At 41.0% G+C, this 25423-nt stretch overlaps 1 protein-coding gene across 1 annotated transcript in view; it reads left to right on the top strand.

The window, feature by feature from the left end:
• Window positions 1–25423, top strand: part of LOC138265930 (guanylate-binding protein 1-like) — a 149357-nt gene that overhangs the window by 65967 nt on the left and 57967 nt on the right. Inside the window, exons 5-8 of the mRNA XM_069214126.1 lie at window positions 702–907; window positions 10423–10665; window positions 24551–24831; window positions 25083–25295. Of these exons, the coding sequence (XP_069070227.1) occupies window positions 702–907; window positions 10423–10665; window positions 24551–24831; window positions 25083–25295 (943 nt within the window). The remainder of the gene's footprint in view (window positions 1–701; window positions 908–10422; window positions 10666–24550; window positions 24832–25082; window positions 25296–25423) is intronic.

Genomic DNA, 25423 nt, shown 5'->3' with positions numbered 1-25423 from the left:
CCCATCGACATAAAAACAGGAATATGGAATATTGTTTGCAATGTTACAGCACGCCAAAACCTTCTTCTGTGATACCCTTGATTGAAATTTAAACAAAGGTTTGCACAGTTTCCCCATTTTCTCTTAAATATATGAAATGTTAACCATTGTGCATAAGGACAATATTTCTAAAGGGCTTCGATTGGTTATATTTCACAAAGTGTTGACTAACACTAACATTTAGCCTAGTTGATTATTTTCTCACAATAAACATGAACTTAGAAACACTGAGCATGATAAACATTTTTAAAGGGTTATGACAAATGTATTCCCCATACCGTTATCCATAACTACACATTTACTTACAATAAATCATGTACATGTCAATGATTTTCATTTGTGCCTCTAGAGGAAATTCTGTAAAGGACTTAAGCAAAGGCAGTGAGACAAGACCAAGGCATCCTAAGACTTTGTTTTTGCCTAACCCTTACACACGATCCTCCAAACTCAGACATCAGTATGTGTCTTCCAGAGTGATGTCCTCCTCACAGTGTGTAGGCCATTAAATTGTGGTCTTATTCTTCCCATGAAAAGAATAGGACACAGGATGGAATACTGCAAAATAAAAGGTTTATCAAATGTGACTCTTGTCCGGAATAATTTCTGAGACACACAGCAAATCTTTATGTTGAAGCCTTTTTTTCCTTAATTGTAATCACCAGTTATGTGACAGAGTTGTCAAAACATATCAAAGTGAAGTCCCCTGGGCACAATGACCATACGAGCAAAGTGGCTGACACCGCAGACTTCATGTGTTTCTTTCCTACTTTCATCTGGGCAGTCCGTGACTTCACCCTAGAACTGGAAATAAATGATGAACCAATCACAGCAGATGAGTACCTGGAGAACGCTCTTCAGCTGATCAAAGGTATGTGCAAGTATCTTAGCACAATAAAGTTCTTCATGGGTTGTGGCACAACTTCTTAATTCCTTCTCCGCTAGCTGGTGGCCACTGAAGGCACAGTAAATGGACATTGTTTGCCACTAGTTGTTTACCAGGATAAGACGTCTCTTGAGGTGACTGGGCTTCTTCACAAGACATACTCATGATTCTGGGGATGTAAATATTTTGCTATCTTGAGTAACAAAAATAAATATCCACTTGATGAGATACAAATGATCTAAATCTCTCCACATGATTTATTTAATGCAGACAACTGAGGTTTGCAATAGTGTCAAAATATTTTTTAATCGAAAGTGATGATAAAAGACAAAGGTGAACTACTATAGGTGAGAACGCACTATTCAGTTTACAGGTGTACTGTACAAGCTGAAAAAACGCAAAGGCCCAATTCACAAAGGTAAACTTAGACCCAAAGTCTAAGTTTAGACCAAAAGTGTAAGTTTAGACCTACAGTCTAACTTTACTTGTAGTAAATTTGGACATTTGGTCTAAGTTTAGACCAAAAGTCTAAACTTAAACCAAAAGTCTAATTTCACTCATAATAAAGTTAGACTTTAGTTTTAGGTTTAGGCTTTTGGTCTAAGTTTACCTTTGTGAATCAGGCTCATAGTCAATAAGTGAATGGAGCCAACACATTTTTAGAATGTATACTGATAACATAGAGGTGTGGCTTCCTCAAAGGCAAAAGTTTCAACCCATTGCTGGAGATGCAACATTGTAGACTACTTGACAAAGGCAAATTATGTCACTGTACAAAAACCTGATAACACAGGGCAAGGGTGACTGTGGGCTAGCCGGCTATAGCAGAGTTAGTGGAATATGAATGGAGCTAAGTGTAAGAGGAACAGCAGTGAAATACCACAATGCCAGTGGGTATCTGTACTCGTTAAATCATATCCTGAGCAGCTGAAACTCTTGAGACACAAATTTATTTGATTTTTCTGTAACTTGATTAGTGTTGAAAAACATTCAAGGTACTGTGACCTCATGATTAAGAGCCTGATTTATTTTTGGGTGGATAGCCCACCGTTCGGCCATAGGGACGGAATAATTTACTCCGTACACATGGTGGAGACAGTGCCCGTCACTTTAAGAATGACCGCCAAGCAGGTGCTCATTTAAAAAAACTTTGCCAGGAATTGCCGTCAAAGTGGTTTCTGGCAATGCATATTAGTATGTGCTACAAAGCTGCATGAACTGAATGCAACCCTGTAGCATACAGTAATTGTTTTTTCTTTACAAAAAGAAAATCCTAAAAAAGGATTTTTTTGTAAAGAGAAAATAATAAAGCTCCTTCCACCAATGGAGTCTTTTCCCATGGGGATAGAAGCATTATAACGGTTTATGTGTTCCATACCATGAGGTTTTACCTAGCGGTAAGAAACAATAAACAAAATTAGCACATGTTCGTCCATCTTAACCCCTTCGCTGCCAGGCCTTTTCCCCTCACGTGCCAGGCCTTTTTCTTGGCTATTGGGGGCAATTCGCGCTTAGGCCCTTATAACTTTTTGTCCACATAAGCTACCCACACCCAATTTGCATCCTTTTTTCCAACATTCAAGGGATTATAGAGGTGCACAGACTTTGTGGGTTCCCCTGAAGGAGACCAAGAAATTAGCCAAAATAAAGTGAAAATTTTGTTTTTTAAAACAAATGGGAAAAAAGGGCTGCAGAAGAAGGCTTGTGTTTGATTTTGTTTCCCTGAAAATTGCATCAACAAAGGGTTTATGGTGCTAAAATCACCAGCTTCCCAGCTTTCAGGAACAGGCAGAGTTGAATCAGAAAACCCAATTTTTCAACACTATTTTGGCATTTTACTGGGACATACCCCATTTTTACTATTTTTGGTGCTTTCAGCCTCCTTCCAGTTAGTGACAGAAATGGGTGTGAAACCAATGCTAGATCCCAGAAAGCTAAACATTTCTGGAAAGTAGACAAAACTCTGAATTCAGCAAGGGGTAGATCCTACAAGGTTTTCCTACAGAAAATAACAGCTGAAATAAAAATAAATTGAAATTGAGGTGCAAAAAACCAGCCATTGTTCTCAATGTTTACTCTGTAACTTTTTCGTGCAATGTCAGTTTTTTTAAAGCAATATACTGTTACGTCTGCTGGACTCTTCTGATTGTGAGGATATATAGGGCTTGTAGGTTCATCAAGAACCCTAGGTATCCAGAGCCAATAAATGAGCTGCACCTTGCAATGGGTTTTCATACATACCGGGTATACAGCAATTAATTTGCTGACCTATAAAGAGTGAAAAATAGGTATCAAGAAAACCTTTGTGTTTGCAAAATGGGCAAAAGATAAGGTGTTGAGAGGCAGTGGTTATTTGCACATCTCTGAATTCCGGGGTGCCCATACTAGCATGTGAATACAGGGCATTTCTCAAATAGACTTCTTTTTTACACAATGTCTTACATTTGGAAGGCAAAAATGTAGAGAAAGACAAGGGGCAATAACACTTGTTTTGCTATTCTATGTTCCCCCAAGTCTTCTGATACAAATGGTACCTCACTTGCGTGGGTAGGCCTAATGCATTTCAATACATTGAAATCTGACGTGTTTTTTGCAAACGGCCTAGCTGTAGATTTTGGCCTCTAGCTCAGCCAGCATTTAGGGAAACCTACCAAACCTGCGCATTTTTTTAAACTAGGCACCTAGGGGAATCCAAGATGGGGTGACTTGTGGGGCTGTCACCAGGTTCTGTTACCCAGAATCCTTTGCAAACCTCAAAATGTGGCTAAAAAAAACACGTTTTCCTCACATTTCGGTGACACAAAGTTCCCGAATCTGAGAGGAGCCACAAATTTCCTTCCACCCAGCGTTCCCCCAAGTCTCCTGATAAAAATGGTACCTCACTTGTGTGGGTACGCCTAGGGCCCGCAAAAGGAAATGCCCCAAAACAACAATGTGGACACATCACATTCTCCCAGAGAAAACAGACCTGTTTTTTGCTAAGTGCCTAGCTGTTGATTTTGGCCTCTAGCTCAGCTGGCACCGGCACCTAGGAAAACCTACCAAACCTGCACATTTTTGAAAACTAGACACCTAGGGGATCTAAGATGGGGTAACTTGTGGGGATCTCACCAGGTTCTGTTACCCAGAATCCTTTGCAAACCTCAAAATTTGGCTAAAAAAATACTTTTTCCTTATATTTCGGTGACACAAAGTTCTGGAATCTGAGAGAAGCCACTAATTTCCTTCCACCCAGCACTCTCCCAAGTTTCCCGATAAAAATGGTACCTCACTTGTGTGGGTAGGCCTAACGGCCGCGAAAGGAAATGCCCCAAAACACTATCTTGGCAGATCAAAAATATCAAATACAAAACTACCTGTTTTTGCAGGAGGGGGGCACCTGCGTTTTTTGTCCTGGACTCAGCAGCCATCTAGGGGAACCTACCAAACCCAGACATTTCCAAAAACTAGACACCCGGGGGAGTCCAGGGAGGTGTGACTTGCGTGAATCCTCCAATGTTTTCTTACCCAGAATCCTCAGCAAACCTCAAATTTAACTAAAAAATCTAATTTTTCCCGCATTTCCGTGTAGGATCACTGCACCGGGACAAATTTCCTACCACCCAACGTTCCCCTCAGTCTCCCGGTAAAAATGATACCTCACTTGTGTAGGTGGGCTAAGCGCCTGTGACAGGGAAGAGCCAAAAACATGTTGAAATTGAGGGGGAACCAAATCGGGTCCAAAAGGGCAGTTTAAAAAAGAAACATTTTTATGCTGACAAGTGCAGCAGAATTTTTATTTAACAACAATCTGGTGTCATCCTCTTAGGATGACAGTAAATTCAAAAGACTGTATGACAGAAGCCAGAGAAGTCATGTATACATTAAATATTGTAGGGCTCGGAGAAAAATCCAGGAGGGTGTCACAGAGCATATCCATATAACTAGATGCATAAGAAGATAGATGAATCACCTGTGACCTGCCTGAGAGAAAGGTTATCCAAGCAAGGGGAGAACTCTGAATACCAATAGTAGAAAGATGTCAGGTTAGGAAACCATGTCTAATGCTGCATTTAGATCAAACAGGACAAAATGTACTTTCCTCCTGGATCCATTAAAACCGCAAGATCATCCATTATTCTTAACAGAACTATGTGTTTTCTATGCTGGAAGCAGGAGCCAGCTTGCATATGGGTCGAGAAGGAAATTAGATTTGATAAAGGATGTTATAAATAAATCAATAAAATGTAGAAGCCATAAAATTACAACACTAGGATCATCTTTAGGCTTTTCAAGCAGGTGGCAAAAATGGCTTTTTTGTCAGTAAAGGTTGTAAAGGAAAGATTGCAGAAGACAAGCATGGAGGATGCATCAGTCAGGGACAGATGATGACTGATTTAAAATGATATTTTATAGTACATCACTGCAGAGATTGACAATGGCTGAAGATGTGTACATGGCAGTACATCTGAGGAAGACGTTGCTGGGTAATTAGAAGTCTCGCAAACCTGGTCTGTCTTCTTGTGGAAGAAATTAGATTGAGCATTACATAGGGAGGTTGAGGTAGCAAATAGGGCGCTCAGAGGTTTAGCCTTAGTGACACTTAAGGTTGTACCCCAAGCTCCATTTTCACCAAGCCAGGAGACGCAATGAGTCATACTAGCACAATGGGTCAGTGGGTCCAGTTAGTTCATACAGAGCCAACCTGATCTCAAACTCTGCAGATCGTCATGCTCTTAATGGATATATTAATATGTGCATCATTAGAGAGCAATGAAAAAATAGAAAGGGAAATGGACCAGAATCTTGCAGAAAGATTAGTGTAGGAGGGACACATTGAGCACAGTTTATGGGCAGAGTAACTGGTATTTTATAATGGCGAGTCCAGATAGAATCGGACTGTTGACCTTAAGGCTCCGAAAAGAGGCTAAAATGGTGTCCAGCATGTAACTGGACTGCGAGTATCCCTACTTTATAATTCACATAATCCAAGAGTCGAAGGAGGGTCATGTAAGGTAGAAGCATCAGTCGGCTGGGGCCATCGATCCAAGCATGTAAATCACTCAGGATTGTAAAATTACCATATCTCCGGGCAGAGTAGTAATCAGTAACAGAAGCCCAAAATCACAAGCGGGATCGTAGGAAGGAGGGGATACATTAAAGCACCTGCACAAGACAAAAAAGCAGAAAAGTCTGTTTAAAATAATAACATTTCGGCAAATGAATCAGATTTTACAAGGTTCCTAGCAACAATCTGCAATAATTGAAAGGTAATGGCTGACCTTCTTATGAGTTAGTCTATCAAGGCGAGGGCAAATTTTCTTATAGCACTGAGATATGGCTTCTGTGATGTTTAACCCTTAGGAATCACTAAGTCATGTTTCTGTGATAAACAGTTTCTAAATTTATATTGCTGATCAGTTCTGCAGTCTCTACTTTGCATTGAGGTTGAAAGTGAACATTTAAAATCAAACAATTAATGTTTATGTCAAATCAGCCACGTTAGAGGCAGAGGGCTCATAAACTCACTCTAGAGTAGTGAGGATAACTCAGTGGCAATTTAAAAATGTTTTATTTTGGAGGGCTGTAGATCTGCGGAGCAGCCGCAGCACTCAGTGAGTCCCCCATGTAATTCCACAGTGGAACCACCAGGCCCTGCGCTGAGCCCCCACTCCGGCTTTGCCCGCATATGGGGAGCAAGACACAGTCCCGCCCTTCACCCACCCCCACGATGAGCATCGCCAAAGGCTATGCACAAGGTTGGTATAATAATGTATGGTAAACAAAAGCAACTTCATAGAAATTCACCTGTTAAAGTTAACTATAATTTGCACCATGAAGTAATTATAACTAGCTCCCTTGCCATGCGCTGCTTATATCCCCATATTTTCATCACTTGTGACATGTTCAGTGATAGCATTGATAACATCACTGATGACATCTGAAATTACATCATTTATGACAACACTGTGAATGGCAGGGAGCAAGTTATAGTTACATCACAACCTTAGTTATAGGTACTGCAGTCAACTATTACTGGTGAATTTCAGTAGTTTTCTTAATTTAAAATGTTATGTTGTGACTGATATTTTCACCTAAGTATACGGTCACTCCAACATTTGTTTTTTTCAGTGAATATATATATACATATATATATATATATATAGATATATATATATATATATACTTATATACATATGTATACTTATATATATATATAAATAAATGGGGAGATCTATCTATCTCTATAGATCTATATATATACATGCATATATATATATGGAAAGAGAGCTATCTATCTCTATAGATCAATATATATCTATATTTATATATATATGTGTATAAATAGAGAGAGGTAGATATGTATATTTAAAAAAATATTTCCAATATATTTCCAATAAAAAATCCCAAAATAATATTAAAAGTAGAAACAATTAACAACATATTTAAACTAAATATAAAAATGAATTAAAGTTTTATAAAAACACAAACCCTAAACAATAGAAATAATTAAACAATATAAATTGCAAAAATAAAGAAATAATATAAATTCAGGTTAACAAACAATAATTAAGATATTTAATTTTCCAAAAATATTCCATTTTGTCAAACAAAAATATGAGTGGCACTACGCCGCATTTGTGATTCCCACTCCAATTTAAGCAAGGGGCAGTGAAAGTGTTGAATTCCCAAAGTATTAGATTTACTGTTCCCGCTCCAAATCTACACAATTGTAGGGAAATAGTTGGACCCTAGAGGGGCTAGGTTTACTATTCACATTCCACTGTAACCAACTGTACACACATTTTAGTACTTCATAGGGACTACCAAAACAAATCTACCTCTAATCATTTTCTACAACATAAGCAAATAACTAAAATCAAATACAAATTAAATTCATATTATATATGAAAAACACCAAATGTATACTGCTACAAAAATTTAGTAATATGAAAACTAAATACATGAATCAAAATACAATTTACTTCTATACTACAAAAAACAGGACAAACCAAAACAATAACATACATAACAAATATGCCACATTTTTTAAAACAATGTTTAACAAATATATCAAGATTAATAAATGCATTGAAAAAGACATTATTATTAGACACTTAACACTAAATTATTAAATGAAACAAATATTGTACATAATATTTAAAACAATAAGAAAATCATAAAAAGATTTTAAATTAATCTATCAAATATTATTGAGTAATTTTACATATTCTGTAACTCCAATACCTTTCCAATCTATTCCCTCCAAACGCCACAGCCCATTACTGAAATATATTTTAGTAACACAAATTTAGACATTTAAATATAATGCAAAATTATTAAAAAATTAATAGAACAATCACAAAATAAAACTATTTACATAATTATTACATAATTAACAATTAAAGATTAATTACCATTATAATTCAATTATTATACTTCAATTAACTTCCCACCCTATTAAAAAAAAAATCAAAAGTAAATTGTAAACTGTATTACAAAAAAATAACTTATACTAACAATACTAACACTTAAAACTAATTTTACGACTGATGTATATTAAATTGCACAAAAAACTGTACATATATATTTAGGTGAACAATATTAAATGAAATCGTATTATTTGAAACAATATTATATACCAAAAAAACAATATTCCTGACAAAGATATACTGTGACAAGGTATATCCATATTAGCAATATTTTTGATTCAATATATTTATATTAAAAACGTAATATATTGTTCTAACACCCTTGATGGTGATCTAGGGAAGATCCTCTTGCCTGTAGGTACCCCTAGTCAGGAACTGCAACACAGTAGGCCCAAATGGGGCTGCACTGGCCAGAGTGTAGAAGTCTTGGACAGGGCCTGCATCTATCAGAGAATTGATGGCTACATCTACCAGATCTCCATAGGTCTAGTGGGATTTATCTGCCCAACCACCGTAGGCCTGGATGTAGGCTGCATTGATATTGACCTGAACATGGAATGTATCTATCTGACTACCCTGGGCCCAGAGGGGCATACACCTACTTTCAGTCTAGCCATGGCCGCAGTCGATCCATACTGCTGACTGACTGATTTGTGGGTGTATCTACTCAAAGGAGGCTACATCAGTGATCCGCCAAAGTCAATGCTGATCTGATTGAGGCTTGGTGTTGCAACCTCTGCCAGAAGGGCTTTGCAAGTGTTTTGCATAATGCAACCTGCACCCGGCTCCAGTTTGTGTACCTTGCGGATCACACCAATGTTCATGGTAGGGCTGTGTGGGCACAAAACAGCAACACAAGAGCTTCTTAAGTATATTGCGTACCCAAGTGGGGGATATGGAATCATAAAAGACTGAGAACAGTTGAGCTGTCTGCTTTTACTGATTGTGCTTGACCTTAATTCACACCACTCTGATTGCCAGCAAGACTGGGAACCCAAAGCTAGAGGGACTATCCAAGTGCAGGAATAGAGGGAGCGGGGTGGGTGTATAGACCAAATGGGAGTGCTCTCAGGATTGCTGAACTGTATGTTTCCTGATGTGTGTAGCATTTATACCAACTGTGATCAAAGTACTTTCATTCTTGTAAAGACAAGCACTGGGTTAAACATTACTATCATAGTGTTTTTGGTTGATTGTTGTGTGCAGAGCTGGATCAGCCCCACAGTACCTCCCCAAAAAGCCTGTGAATGCTTGCCCTCACAGCCCTCAGGGACAAATGCGTTATATGTTGCACTTGGCCTAGCTTGCAGAGCCCAGGGACAGCAGTGGTAAACAACCTCAACTCCTCAACTCTTGAGGCCCGGTAGCCCTTGCCTGCCCATGGTACCTGAGTAGGGTCTGGCACAGCTTAAGTAAGCTGTAGGGCTTCAGAACATACATCATTAAGCAGGAAGAGAAAGTCATCTCTTCTGTAACCTGTAATTTACTCTGCTATGTATAGAGGCAAACCCAAGTTTGAAATCCTTGGCCCTGATTTATACCTTTTTTGTGTGGCATTTGCGTCATTTTTTGATGCAAAAACGGCACAAACTTCCAAAATACAATTTTGTATTTTGTAAGTTTACACTGCTGTTACGTAAAAAAAAATTGATGCAAATGCGGCACAAAAAAAGTATAAATCAGGGCCCTTGTGTCTCAATACATCTACGGTCTATCCACTGACTTATGGCTACCTTCTTATAGATATTACACAAGCTGTGGTGTGTGGTCTTGTGTTTATTAAGCGGGTTCTTCAGTAAATGGGGAGAAGCTCAGTCAGTGAAGTCTTTCTGTCAGTATCAGTATTCAGAAGAAAGTTCTAGCAGTTTAGGGGCACTTATCAAGAATGATCTTGTTGTATTAAGCCCATTTATTTATTTAGTTTTTCTTGCTGCTTTAAAGAAACCTTTCAAATGTTTGTCTTTGGGGTCTTTTCTGTCAATCAATGTTCGGTTTTATCAAGGTTCTCCTTCCTGCTTTGTCCAAAACATATCTTGCCATCCTGTAAGTTTGATATATCTGACTTGCTATTAATTTTTCATTATACAGGCAATAGTTCAAAAGTATCAAAATTAAACCTTCCACGAGAGTGCATCAGATTTTACTTTCCTGGCAGGAAATGCTTTGTTTTTGATCGGCCTACAAATAAGAAAAATCTGAAGAGACTGGAGGAGCTCAGTGAGAATGACCTAGAACCCGAATTCATTACACAGACAAAAGAGTTCTGCCTATTTATCTTTCGGGAATGTCGAACTAAAACTATTGAAGGCGGACATCCAGTGACTGGGAAACGTAAGTTTCATGATGCGATCTCTCCTCAGTTTTTGGGACCTTTAAAATGAGTTATAACCTTAAAGAGTATGCATGTAACTTCTCCTTTAACCTTACAGGCCGCATGAGGTTCTGACATGCTGCCATGAATTTTCAAAGTCATTGTTACTTAGCACCACAAGAAGACCACAAGGTGGCTTTATAGTGTATAACAAAAACCCTTAATAAATACTCTAGGAAAATTGGTATCATACTATTTAATGGCGCAGATACTTTCTGAGCATTTATGATCTGAAGACTGTAGGGCTAGCTCTCTTCAGTCTTGTAGAGTGGTGTGTAGTCATTGCAAGGCTGATTCAGTAGGTAGAATATTTTTCATTTTACATACTGAATGCAAACGCATTAGCAACCAAACTCTTGTTTTGCCCCAGAGGCCTCAGCACAAAAATTTCACGGATGCCTCCTGTTAGGCGTGGAATGTTTCCTGAATTGCGCACAGTCAAGGTCCCCTGTTGTGAGTGCCTGACCTTTAGTTTCTGACCCTAGTATCACGCCATTATAGCATGTGCATGTGTGCCTAGGGCTACCCCTGGACAGGAGTAAAGTCCTGAATTGGTGAGGAGACCGGGAGGGGCAAGCCAAGTGTACCATCATTGACTGGCCCCGGACTACTGTCCATATCCTGGTTTTAGTATACAGAGTGGTTGTGGCAGTATACTGTGATTTGTGAACTCATTGTGGCCAGACCTTTTCATCTTTATCATTAGAGTGGAGCCCTGCTGCCCCACACATGTAAAGTTCTGCTTCCATACATTTACCCAGCTCATAAGGCTGACATCTTAATGGTTTGTTGAGTGTATTTGTGTGTATGTAGCCTACTGTAAGTTATCCAGAGTAACAGCAATCTGTGGGAAATATTTTGGATATCATATGCCTGGCTTTGCACAATATGGAGGTGAGGTTGTATTCCCAGGCAGTGCAGGTTTATTGTTGTCATTTCTGAAACTGGGAGGGGATGGACCCATTGTAGGACATGGTCAGAACTCATGGAGTTTCACTCCGCAGACTTCTATGAAGTTTCACAAAAACTCAGCAAGATTCTGCAGAGTTCCACAAGTCAGCAAAATCAGTGCACCTGCTTCCTGTGCTGATTTTTAGCACTGGGAGCTTGTTCCACGTTGAGAAATCAGCACAAACGGTACCACAGAGCATGTCAGAGAGCACTGCTGTTCAAATTAATTTTGCTGCTGCGTAAGTAGATTTTTTACCCAATCGGCAGCTTTTCCAATGCGAACAATCATGATCTTGTGCGACCAATCTGCGCAAATGTTGCAGAGTGCCCTTCAAGCGCCCAAATATCGCGCACCGGGACACCAATTTTTGTTTGCACTCACCAACTTACCATTGATGAGCCGCGTGTCAGAAAAAACTCCGCCACACAGCGGAGAGCAGAATGTGGACAGAACTCAAGTTTTTTACCACCCCTAACCTGTACAACAAAGTGAGAGGAGTGGAGAGATAGCTGCTTTAGACAAGTAGACCTTTTGCTTTGCAGGGAACTGCTGATTAGTTCTCCTTAACACTGCCATCTAGTAGAAGGTAAGTGGTGACTGCCAGATGCATAAACCTCACCCCTTTTTGTGCCACTATCTTGCATGCTCCAGGCTAGAGACTAACCTGCTGTGAGAAGCATCACTCTACGCAAGGGATGTGTCTAGAGAGCTGCCTGCAAAGAGAACAACCACAAACCCTTTCTAAAGATACGGAATGTTGATGTACAGCTGTTGTTTGATTTTGTTGTCTAAAAGTAGCACCTGACACCACCACTTTTTGTTGTAATTCTTACATCTCTGTTCAGTTTGTATGCCAATACAACTGAATGAGAGAAGATCGGAAATGCGGATGAAAAGGACACCGTTTGGGATCCTATGCTACAGACAGTACAATTTAAATTACAGAGTTTTAATAACTAAGATAATAACATACCTGTCAGTAGTTATGTGTTGGGTGTTATTTGGTAAAATTCAACAGTGTAGGAGGACAACCACGGCAACGGCTTCTAAAAATCCAGCTATGAAATAATGTTTTATACACTGTAAGAAATTGGGTTGCTATTTGGGGTGGGTAACTACCTACTACAAGGAATAATTACAATCCTTTTCAGGATGAATCCTCAAAGTTACTAACTTAACCTGTGCTAATATCACCCCCTACCCATATGATAAATAGGGCACAGAGCATATAGGCCTAATTTATGGCAATCTGCAGCACCAAAACAGTATTAACCCCTTCACTGCCAGGCCTTTTCCCCCTAAGGTGCTAGGCCTTTTTTTGGCAATTTGGGGCAGTCTGAGCTTAGGCCCTCATACATTTTTGTCCACATAAGCTACCCATGCCAAATTTGCGTCCTATTTTTCCAACATCTTAGGGATTCTAGAGGTACCCATGGTTTGTGGGTTCCCCTGGAGGGGACCAAGAAATTAGTCAAAGTACAGCAAACATTTAGTTTTTTTTTTAATGGGAAAAAAGGGCTGCAGAAGAAGGATTGTGGCTTTTTCCCTGAAAAAGGCATCAACAAAGGATTTGCAGTGATAAAATCACCATCTTCTCCACTTTTAGGAACAGGCAGACTTAAATCAGAAAAACAAATTTTTCAACACAACTTTGGCATTTTGGACATACCACATTTTTACAATTTTTGGTGCTTTTAGCCTCCTTCCACTTAGTGACAGAAATGGGTGTAAAACCAATGCTAGAAACCGGACACCTAAACATTTCTAAAAAGTAGACAAAACTCTGAATTCAGCAAGGTGTCATTTGTGTAGACCCTTCAAGGTTTTCCTACAGAAAGTAACAGCTAAAATTAAAATATAATGAAATTGAGGTGAAAAAAATAGACCATTTTTGTCCACGTTTTCTTCTATAAATGTTTCCAGCTATGGCAGATTTTTTAAAGCAATATACCGTTACATCTGCTGGACTCTTCTGGTTGTGGGGATATATAGGGCTTGTAGGTTCATCAAGAAACCTAGGTATGCAGAGCCATAAAGGAGCTGCACCTTGCCATTGCTTTCATTGTATACCGGGTATACAGCAATTCATTTGGTGAAATATAAAGAGTGAAAAATAGGTATCAAGGAAACCTTTGTATTTCCAAAATGGGCACAAGATAAGGTGTTGAGAAGCAGTGGTTATTTGCACATCTCTGAATTCCAGGGTCTCCATACTAGCATGTGAATTACAGGGCATTTCTCAAATAGGCGTCTTTTTTACACACTGTCTTAGATTTGGAAGAAAAAAAATGGGGCAATAACACTTGTTCATTTATTCTGTGTTCCCCCAAGTCTCCCGACAAAAATGGTACCTGACTTGCGTGGGTAGGCATAATGCCCGCGACAGGAAATGCAACATGGACAAATCAAATTTTTGGGAAAGTACCTAGCTGTAGATTTTGGTCTCTAGCTCAGCCGGCAGCAAGGGAAACCTACCAGACCTGTGCATATTGGAAAACTAGACACCTAGGGGAATCCAGGATGGGGTGACTTGTGGAACTCTCCCCAGTGCCCGCGACAGCAAACACCCCAAAACACAACATGGACACATCACATTTTCACTGTGGATTTTGGCCTCTAGCTCACCTGGCACCTAGAAAAACCTAGCAAACCTGTATACTTCTGAAAACTAGACACCTACTGTTACCCAGGATGGGGTTACTTGTGGCGTCTCATCAGGTTCTGTTACCCAGAATCCTTAGCAAACCTCAAAATTTGGCAAAAAACACTTTTTCCTCACATTTCGGTGCTGCCAAGTTCTGAAATCTGAGGGGAGCCACGAACTTCCTTCAACCCAGCGTTCCCCAGATCTCCCAATAAAAATTATACCTCACTTGTGTGGGTAGACCTAGTGCCCGCGACAGGAAATGCCCCAAAACACTATGTGGACACATCAAAATGATCAAATACAAAACTACCTGTTTTTGCGGAGGGCACCTGTGTTTTTGCTCCTGGGCTCAGCAGCCATCTTTGGAAACTTACCAAACCCAAACATTTCTGAAAACCAGACTACCGAGTCCAGGATGGTGTGACTTGCGTGGATCCCCCAGTGTTTTCCTACCCAGAATCCTCAGCAAACCTCAAATTCAGCTAAACATCACATTTTCCCCACATTTCTGTTTGGGATCACTACACCAGCACAGATTTCTCATCACCCAACGTTCCCCTCAGCTTCCCAGTAAAAATTATACCTCATTTGTGCAGGTGGGCCAAGTGACTGTGACAGGGAAGAGACAAAAATATGTCAAAAATGAGGGGGAACTAAAGCGGGTCCAAAAGGTCAGTTTGAAAAAAAAAATTTTTAGGCTGACAAGTGGGGCAGAATTTGTATTGGTATAAATATGACAATGCTGGGTGGTAGGAATTTTGTGGATTCCTGCAGATTCCGGGAAGTTCCATCACAAAAATGTGGGAAAATGTGTGATTTCAAGTTGGAGGTTTGCAGGACATTGTTGGTAAGAAAATGGTGCAGGGGGCATGTGAAGCACACCAGCCTGGACTCATCCAGATGTTTGGTTTTCAGATGTGTCTAGGTCTCATAGACTTTTCTACATGGCAGCGTCCCAAAGTCCAAAAAGTGCAACCCTCACCATTCCAAATGGGACTCTCATGGCCCAAATGTGAAATCAAAACCCAAAATAATCAAATGTCCTCTTGCTTGCCGTTTGGATAAGATCTTTTAGTGTGCGGGGGGAGAGTTGAAAGACTGTTACCCCCTTCAGTTGGGTTGTAGGCATAACCATACCCATACTGGTTGGTAGCCACCACCCCACTATTTTTTATTTGTAATTCACTGGCATCTAGTAGGCTTTCTGCCCTCCCCGCAGAGTGGATCGTGGTATTTGCCCCATCTGCCCACTGTTGGGCAGAACAACTTTATCCCCATTTATTTGTGGTGGGGGTAGGGCCATACCCCCACCCTCTTTTTTTTTTTTTTTAAATAGAATTCTTCCCTGGTGTCTGTTGGGCTTTGATGGACCTTAGAAAAATAGGCTGATCTGTGCCCAAGAGGGGCCGAAATGGCCAACAGTAATGTGCCTACATGGGGAGTGACCCTTGCCCAAGGGGCTGATCCCCCAAACAAAACACACACATCTTTCCCTGGTGCCTAAGTGGTTTCTGGCCCCCCTCCGGGCAGATTGGACTATTAAAAATCAGCAGATCTTCCACCAAGGGGAGCAGAAATAGCCTAAAATAAATGTGCCCCTCCAGGGGTTGCTGCCCATCTGTAAAAAATAAAAAACTCCCTGCTGCCTAGTGGTTTCTGCCCCCCTTGGGGGCAGATTGGCCTAATTAAAATAGGCCGATCTGCCCCCCCAGGGAGGCAGAAACGGCCTAAAATAAATTTGCCCCCGAGGGGAGCGACCCTTGCTGATGTCATCAGACGTCACTGGGGAAGGGAGGCGGGGTGGTGAAAGGGGAAGCGATTCCCCTTCCATTCCTGCCCTATGCTCATGGGGGAGCGCTAGCGCTCCCCCCATGAGCTGGGTGCAGGACGTAACGGTCAGTCCTGGGCACCCGAGCTGTGCTGCCCAGGACGTAACTGTTTCGTCCAAGGCACCCAAGGGGTTAAAGTCATAATGTAAAACAATACAAATCCCATACAGAATGAGATAAGAGTACGGTTCAATAAACAAAATAACACCACAATGTTGACCCAATCCATATGGAGAACTGGAGATATGAATTTTTAAAGTTTTAAGTAGACATAACACGAAAAGCACAAAGCACAAATGACAGTCATTGGTCGCGGTAGGCCGGGACCTAGGCATAATTTGAGGCTGACTGTAAAGCGCAGGTTGGGTATGATAACCAGGTTCACCCTGGTCAAAGAATTTACCTTCTGACGTATGGTCTGATTTAGAAATTGACAGACAAGTTACTCCATCACAACGGTGACGGATGTCCCAACCACTGAAAATGAAATCCTGTAGCATTTATGGAATTTGATTTCAGCGTGTGGGATATCCATCACCACTGTGAAGGAGTAACTTGTCCTCCATGATCTCAATCAGGCCCTTAGTCTTTTACATCAACCAAAGGAACAAACTTCTAAGGCCCCCCCAAGACCACCAGGGAGGCACTTGGTGACCTCAGGGTGTCAGGCAGAGGCCAACAGCAAGGTCGATTCCAGGCCCAGTTGCCACTGGTCAGCTGGGTGCTTCCAGAAGAAGGCAACTTGCAGCTTGTTGTTTCCTTATAGCCACACAGGAGATCATCCAACTGACCCTTGGAGTACACTTGTATGTCCTGGGTACAAGAGGGAGCAGGTCCAGTCCTTCAGGGCTCCTCTCAAGTCATGCAGGAGGTCCGGAGCTATTCTGATAATTTGCAGGTCCAAGAAGTGTTTTCAAGTGGGTGTCTCCAGGTGTCACATTTATGCCTGGCACTACCTAGTAGGTTTGTGTGACTCCTGGCTCCTCCCTAACCATTGGAGTAAAGGTTCCGCGGCCCAACCCTACTCCCTTTTTCAGTAACTCCTGTTTGTCTTATTGCAAATAGGTTTCAAATGCCATGTGTCTGCGCATTTTCAAGATTTTGAAAATCTTCAGCCACACTAAACTTGGGCTTTGAGTGTCTAAGTGGATAAAGCAATGGGCAGTGCAGAGGCACACCTGTGGCCCCCTACACTGGCTTTCCACCAGCCTTTTCATTGCGGGGTCTCCACCATGAAAAGGTTGGTGAAAAGTTGAGTTGTAATCAGCATGGCAGTGCAGAGTGCAGCGCCGCCAAGGCTGCACTAACTACTCAGACTGCTGTCAGCCCGTCTGGAACCATGTTTTTGGTGGGGACGGCGGCACCCTGGTGGTCTGACCGCCAGTGTCTTAATGTGGCAGTCAGACCGCCTGAATGAGAATATCCAACTGTCACCGTGAGGCTAGTCTCATGACCTCCAGGCTCGTAATGAGTCCCTAAGTTTGATATTCACAAAGGAACTTACAAGTAGTATCTTTATGCCTGCAGAGGTTTCACACTTGGGATGGAGTTTACACCCCAAGTGCAGAACTTTCATAGGTGTAAAGATAGTACTCATAAGTCCCTTTGTGAGTACCACACTTAGACTTCAGGTCTAAACTTTGACTTCAGGTATAAGTTTGTCTATGTTATTTGGGCCCTTAGTATTTAATATTGTTTCCCAGTGTTTCTGTATGGGCAAGCCAGCCTTCCTATAATGAAAATAGATTTTGAGTGTTCTTACAATAAAAATAGCTTTGGAATGTTAATAACTGTAAGAATGTGTTGACATTACATTTTGACATGTCCTATTTCTAAATGCCATGCACCCTGACTTCTCGGCTACAAGGCCTTCAGAGGGTTGACTTATACTAGTTAAAAGGAAGGCTTTTACCTATCAAAAGGATATATTTTGACAGATCGATTTGCAGCTTTACACTCCTACAGTCAGGCTGCACAGGGTAGGCCTGACGCCATGTTTGCACTGCTAGTGTAGTGGATGCGACAATTGGTGCTGCAATCCACTAGTGTCATTTAACATGCAGACCATGGGTACACTTTCTATGCCATATATTAGGGACTTATAGCCAAGTTAAAGTTTCCAGTTCAGAATAAAACTATTTAACCATCTTTAAAAGGGGGAGCACAAGCACTTTACTACCAGTTAGCAGGGTGAAGTGTACAAAGTTCTAAAGCCATCAAAAATATAGGGTCAGCTAAAGGTGAAAAATCCTGGGTGACCACGCAGACGAGGTGGAGTTCATACATACATGATTTACACTAGCAACATGTATGAAAATAATTAGTTTGATGGCATGTGTAGCTGTAGATACGCATTCTCTGCATATTTCTGCCATCTATTGTTGGGTCCGGAAGCTTTCAAGTTGTTATGGTCGAAAAGTCTTTAGAGTCACAGGACATAGTTACTCCTCCTCCTGCTTGCAATGTGCATGATCCTCAACTCCATGTTCAGATTGTTTTCTTCTGCTCTTGGGTCCGGTTGTGTTCTCTCGGAGCTCCAGTCTGAGACTTTCATAGGACTCTTTGGTTTGGGAGAACCTCTCCAAACACATCAGTATTGTTTTTCATAGTGACATTCTTTGTTGCATTCCGGGCTCAAAGGAACACTATATAAGTGACTTTTTCTATCGAGGCCTTTGGGGGCCGCGCCCGTAGGGTAGCCATTTTTCTCCATTCATCATACTGGAGAATGAAAAACTGATGGCACGGACACCATTCAGTTTCTGTCCGAAACGTCACTTCATATTCTCTCGGACCCATCAGGTCTGTAACTTCGGTCTGTTGCCGGAACACAGAGAAGAAGACTGTGAGGCCTACCAGTCAAAGAAAACTCTGCGAGACTGAAGAGCTCGTCAATGCAAAATGCAGAGGCAAGAATTGGAGGAAACACCCAATATTTTTGGGATTCAAGACATCATGTCAGACACAGAGCAGAAGATTCAAGAGACATCAGCCACTGAAGAAGAGGCGTTTTCGATCCAAGATTTAGATTCAGAGGCCAAAAATGACTCTGGGAATGAAGGAGATCCCTCCGGGTCAACATGCAGTGAGTAAACATGCCCCTGCTCCACCCAAAAGACCAACTTCAGAAACGGAAACAATCAGGCTGCCACTGCTTTCTGGCCATGGCAGGCATCAAAGTTGGTTTGGATGCCCCGCCCTCAGACTCAGCACCAAAACATAAATAAAAAAAACACAGCTTCCGTACCTAGCCATGCGTGGTGCCTCTGGAGCCTTAAACATCAACACATTTGGTGTCCACTGCTTTGGTGCCAAAAGACTGCCTGCACCAGCACTAACATCTTCGGCATTGAAAAGCAAACCTGCTTTACAGTAAAAACAAAAAAACTCAATCTGAAATCCCTTTCAGTCCCGAAAAATCCGCCAGAACCAATTCTTCACAAGATGAAGCAACAGCTCCAAGCCAAACAGCCTCAATTACACATTCAGCCTCCTACTGGCTTTCGCTCTCTGCAGTGGTAGAACAAAACCAATCTTTCCAAAGGGCAGCCATTTTTACACCCTGTTACCTGTCATTCTGACAAGAGACGCTTCTCAGATGAGATGGAGTGCTCATCTCCATAACCTTACAATACATGGTCTTTGGGATCATGTGTACAAACATTTCCACATCAACAATCTGGAGATGCTGGCAGTTCATCTAGGACCCAAAGCCTTTGTCACACATCTAAAAAAAAAAAGTAGTCATTATGTGCACTGATAACATGACACCCATGTTTTATCTGCAGAAACGGGGGCACATTCATTACAGCTGTCTTGCATTACACAGACAATTTGGCACTGAGCCATTTGTCACAACATTTGCCTGTTAGCAGAACACCTACCAGGGTCACACAACACTTTTGCTGACCTCCTCAGCAGGACGCCGCAACAAGTCCACAAATAGGAAATCTACCTCAGAGACCTCCAACCCTATTTCTAAAAATGGGGTGTTCCAGACAGATCTATTTGCAAGAAAATAAAACACAAAATGCCCAGACTTCGCCTCCAGTTTTCCTCACCCACAGCCAGAGGGCAATGCTGTATGGATGAACTGGTCAGGTATATTTTACTACACTTTTCCACCTCTCCCTGTTCTTCCATATGTGATTCGGAAACTCAGACAAATCTCTCTCAGTGATACTGGTGGCACCCACATGGGCAAGACAACCATGGTTCACCACGCTACCAGATCTGTCAGTGGTACCACACGAGAAGCTTCCTCTACACCTGGACCTTCTCACTCAAAACAAAGGCCAAATCAGACATGCAAACCCCAAGGACTTGAATCTTGCAATTTGGCTCCTGAAGTCATAGAATTTGGGTATTTACATTTACCTCAAGAATGTATAGACATTCTTAAAGAAGCATGCAAAACATCCACTAGAGCTTGTTATGCAGCTAAGTGCAAGTGTTTTGTTCACTGCTGGTATTTCTCAAAACTGTAACCCTTTGCAAATGTCTACACAAAATATTATTTTGTACCTTCTTCATTTGCAAAAAGCTAATTTAGCATATACCTCTATAAGGTTACATTTAGCAGCCATAGCTGCTTATCTACAGAACAGCCAATGTTCTTCTCTTTTTTTTCCTCCTGTCGTAAAGGCGTTTATGGAAGAACTAAAAAGGGTAATACCACCAAGACTACCTCCAGTTCCTTCTTGGAATCTAAATGTAGTACTCATCAGACTTATGGGACCACCCTTTGAACCAACGCACTCATTTCTTTTACAGTTTCTATTGCGGAAGGTAGCCTTATTAGTTGCATCCACTTCCCTGAGACGTGTGAGTGAGATTCAGACATCAGCATTGCAAGAACCATTTCTTTTTCAGGTACATAAAGGTAAGGTGGTTCTTCATACTAACCTAACATTTCTACTTAAGGTTGTGTCTCAATTTCATGTAAATCAAACTACTGAATTGCCATTTTTTTCTCAAAACTTGATTCAATTGCTGAGAGCCCTACACATGTTAGATGTGAAAAGAGCGCTTATGTTCTATATTGATAGAACTACAAATTTTACGAAGACAAAACAACTTTTTGAGCTTTTTCTCCACCACATAAAGGTAACCCTATTACTAAATCTACTATAGCAAGATGGATTGTTAAATGTATTCATACTCCTAGAGCACATTCAGCACATACAAAATGAGCATTTGTGGCATTTCTGGCTAACATACCTATAGCTGATATTTGTAAGGCAGCTACATGGTCAACACCACACACTTTCACTAAACATTATTCTGTGGATGTTTTAGCATGCCAGCAAGCCAATGTAGGACAGGCAGTTCTACGTACCCACAGGTTAGCCACTGCTTTTATGGCAACACAGCTTTTCAGTCTATGCAGAGCATGTGTATCTGCAGCTACACATGCCATCAAACAGAAAATGTTACTTACTCAGTAAGCATCTGTTTGTGGCATGTATTAATGTAGATTCACATGTGCTCACTCGCCTTCCCATTCACCTATGGTTGTTACAGTACAGAAATACACATTGTCACACATGATCATTTAGTTTATCTACTTTTGTATTACACCCCATTCATTACCGCCAGCGGGAAAACAATATGAACATGGAGTCAAGGATCATGCGCATTGCAAGCAAGAGGAGTAGTCACTATGCCCCATGACTCGAAAGACTTTTCAAACAAAAACAACTTGCAGCCTACCGGACCCCACACCAGATGGCGGAAGTATGCAGAGCATGTGAATCTGCAGCACTACATGCCACAAACAGTTGCTGACTGGGTAACATTTTCCTTATTCATGCTTCAGAACACAATACCCTTTCTTAAGAGTAAGAAACATATTCAAAAGAAAGATATAACCATATCTTATGACAGGGAGAGCATGAAGGGAGACCAGATAGTGTGATATCTGTGACAGATCAGCTAAGTGATATATTATTTTCTCAAGCAATGCTGCCTTGGCGCCTGTTAGTGTTGGTCGGAGGCAGACGTTGTCTCCACTTCCCCAGGATAAGCATTTTTTGCCACAGCTAAAACTGTCTAGATTTTTCAAATTAACTCTTTTTTAGAACCAGCTCTGCCAGGCTCCTGGAAAGGTAAGGGCATTCGAAAAGCTCAAAAGCGTTTTCCGCAACAAGAAACATGGCAATATAGTTATCATAATTATCCTTGATTTGCTAGGACAAATGAAAAAGGATTCTCATATGATGGCTTGAGGAACAATCCATGACAAAACCAACCTGGTTCCTATTAATTAGGACGGGTGTCAGTTTCACCTGCTGATGGACTATGCTAAAATCTAATCATCATAATTAATAAACGAGATAGGCCTGCAGCTACGATGTGGATTTTTGTCGGGTTTAAGGAGCAGGATGATCCTCGCTCTGTTGAATTCTGGGAACATGCGTTGGTCTCATCTGCATTTTTAAGTACCTTGCACAGCAATGGGCCTAGACGATCTCCAGTCAGCTTCTGAGAATTCAGCTGGCAAGCTGCCCTCTTCTGGCTTCACAATGATGTTGATTTAATTACCTCAATAATTGAATCTTCAGTAATGTCTGATTGTAGCAGATCAACCACTTTGCTACCCAATTGTGGTAGAGTAAGGCCCATAAAAAAGTTGTTCTCAAATGTCTGGCACACATTGTGAATGTCAGTCGTATATAGAGACTTGTAGAATTTTCCATATTCTCCCAGGATTTGAGTGAGTTTTTTTCTCGAGCTTGGAGTGGCAGTAAATTTCGGGGCAACTCTATTTGTTTTAAATGCAGAACTAGAAGTCTGCTGGCTTTCTTACATTGCTCATATTGTTTGTTTAATATTGGAGAGGAACGTATCTACTCCAGTGGAGAACAGCGTGTTTAAGTCTATTTTCCACAAATTATGTTTTTCAGCGTGTTCTCTGAGGCATAGTCTCTGCATTACACATTTGTGTAAGCTTACAATTATTGGCTATTCACAAGGGTATTGTACTAGTACAACTGCGGAGTTTCTGCACAGAAACAGATTTTATTGTCCTCTCATGTTTGTGACATCAGAGGCAAACGATGTAAAGCTCCACGGTTGTGACCCAGTAGCGTCTGTTTACTCACTGTGCCCTCAACCCCACCCCCGTCCTCCTCCCACTCCAAATATGGTCTGATAACTCCTACAAAAGATTCTATAAAATGTCATGGAGCACCATCTGAAACCCAAGATCTTTGTGTCTAGGACAATTTTCAGACCCCCTGATTCAATTGTATATGATGACACCTGCAATAAAATGAACATCATTTTCAGTGAAGACGCTAGGAAACATAAGTAATATTCTTGCCTTTATCAGATTTCAAGGTTTTAAAATATAACTAGCAATACAGTATTGCATTTCAAAATCTTTGGTATTGTTAGATAGAGTCCAACCTTCCTTCTCCCCACTTCGAGGAAATAATGGCTAAAGTATCTACTCTTGGAATTCAGTGAAGTGTATATTGGACATGTAAAGAGAAAGTGCATTTCATTCTTAATAAAATAAAAAAAAGTGTAGCGCATAGCAGAATTATCAGAGGCCAATCTCACCATAAAAGGCCAGGGACAAAGAGTTCTTAAATAGAACCCTGTATATAATTTTCATGTATGAGCCACTGACATCTAGCCAAGATCCCTCCTGTTTGATCAGAGATAATTAATACCCACATTGGTTTTACAAAAACTATGTAATCCTTTTTTTCTTCATTTTATCTTAGAACCTTCCTTTGATGAGAGGCAAAGTAGACCTGGTGATACTACCATGGTCACTTTGAACAGAGTTGACACCCATCATAGCTCATTCTAATGTACATGATCATCCCAGGGTAGCTAAATAGCATTGTCGCCAAGAAACAGTTGACATGGTTGCTGAAACTCTGGGACACAGTGGCATATGCAATATAGAGACAATTGTTTGGCAATTTGTGTACCTCTTACATATTGGTTAGTGAAAAGTAGAGCTTTGATGTATCTCCCAAGATTCAGTTCCTTTCGTCAATTAGACTAAAGGTCTCTTGTGTTGGTACTTGGCACAGCTGCGGTTCCCATACGTAAGTGTGTGTGTTGTTTTGGATTGTGATATTCTTTCTTCCTCCAGTTGATTTCTAGGAAAGGTTGAGGAAGTAGTTGATCTATTGGGTGATATAGGGTAGTTGGGGTAGTTAAGGATGGGGCTTACACATTTGAAAGTTCATCTTTTATTACGATGGCTGGGCCATGGTTTATTACAGTTGTGCAGTGTTAATGCTGGCCCTTGTAAAACCGAATGAAGAGTTGTTAAAAAGTTGTGATTATTTAAGCCCCAACTTTCAATTGTATGATGCGGTATAATATGTGGGATCAAAATAATTGGCCATCGGTTTTCAAGGTATCTATGATTTGATGTTATGGGTTTCTTTCAGTTTTGGCAAACTTGGCACTAACTTACGTGGATGCCATTCGCAGCGGGACAGTGCCTTGCATAGAGAACACCGTCCTTGCTTTGGCAAAGATTGAGAACTCTGCAGCAGTCCAGGAGGCTTTAGCTCACTACGAGAAGGAGATGAGGCAGCGAGTAAAATTCCCAACAGCAACAGTGAAAGTGTTTCTAGACGTGCACGCTGAATGTGAGAAGGAGGCCATCAAAATCTTCATGGAGCGCTCCTTCAAGGATGAACATCAGGAGTTTCAGAAGCAACTGGGGGTAATTTCACCAATCAGCCATTACTTTTTTAGTTCTTTATCATCTCTTATTTTCAGCAGATCTGAAGAGTCCTCGTCAATCCTATTTAAGTAGCATATTTTTGCTCCTCCTCTCCCCTGATAACTATGCACGCCACATTAAGCATGTGACCGAATTATTTATATACTCCAAGGCTTTAAAAAAACATAGCAAACCCCTGCACCTGCTGTGCATCACACCTCCGTTAATTATTACATTTGTTGTTCATGTAGGAGCTGGTAAAAGACAGAACTGAAAAATTGTGTGCAGAGAATGAGCAGCGGTCCACTGATGTCTGCAGAGATCTGCTCAAGCAGCTTTCAATGGCCATGGAGGGAAAGATATTAGACGGGGTTTACGCGAAGCCAGGAGGATACTTACGCTTTGTCGAGGATCAAAGGGAAATAACAGAAAAATACAAACAGACACCTGGGAAAGGGATAAAGGTATGTATGATACCATATTCAAGGATCACATGATGCCTATATAATTATTTAGCCCTCTCGGTGTATTTAAAACACAGCTCTAGGAAAGGAATGACGTGTTCCCTCGGTGAATGATGAGCTCTGCACTC

The sequence above is a fragment of the Pleurodeles waltl genome, chromosome 11, assembly GCF_031143425.1.
Source record: "Pleurodeles waltl isolate 20211129_DDA chromosome 11, aPleWal1.hap1.20221129, whole genome shotgun sequence".
NCBI classification, from domain to species: Eukaryota; Metazoa; Chordata; class Amphibia; order Caudata; family Salamandridae; genus Pleurodeles; species Pleurodeles waltl.
Note: the sequence above shows the minus strand (reverse complement) of the source record. Positions and strands in the feature narration are given on the sequence as shown.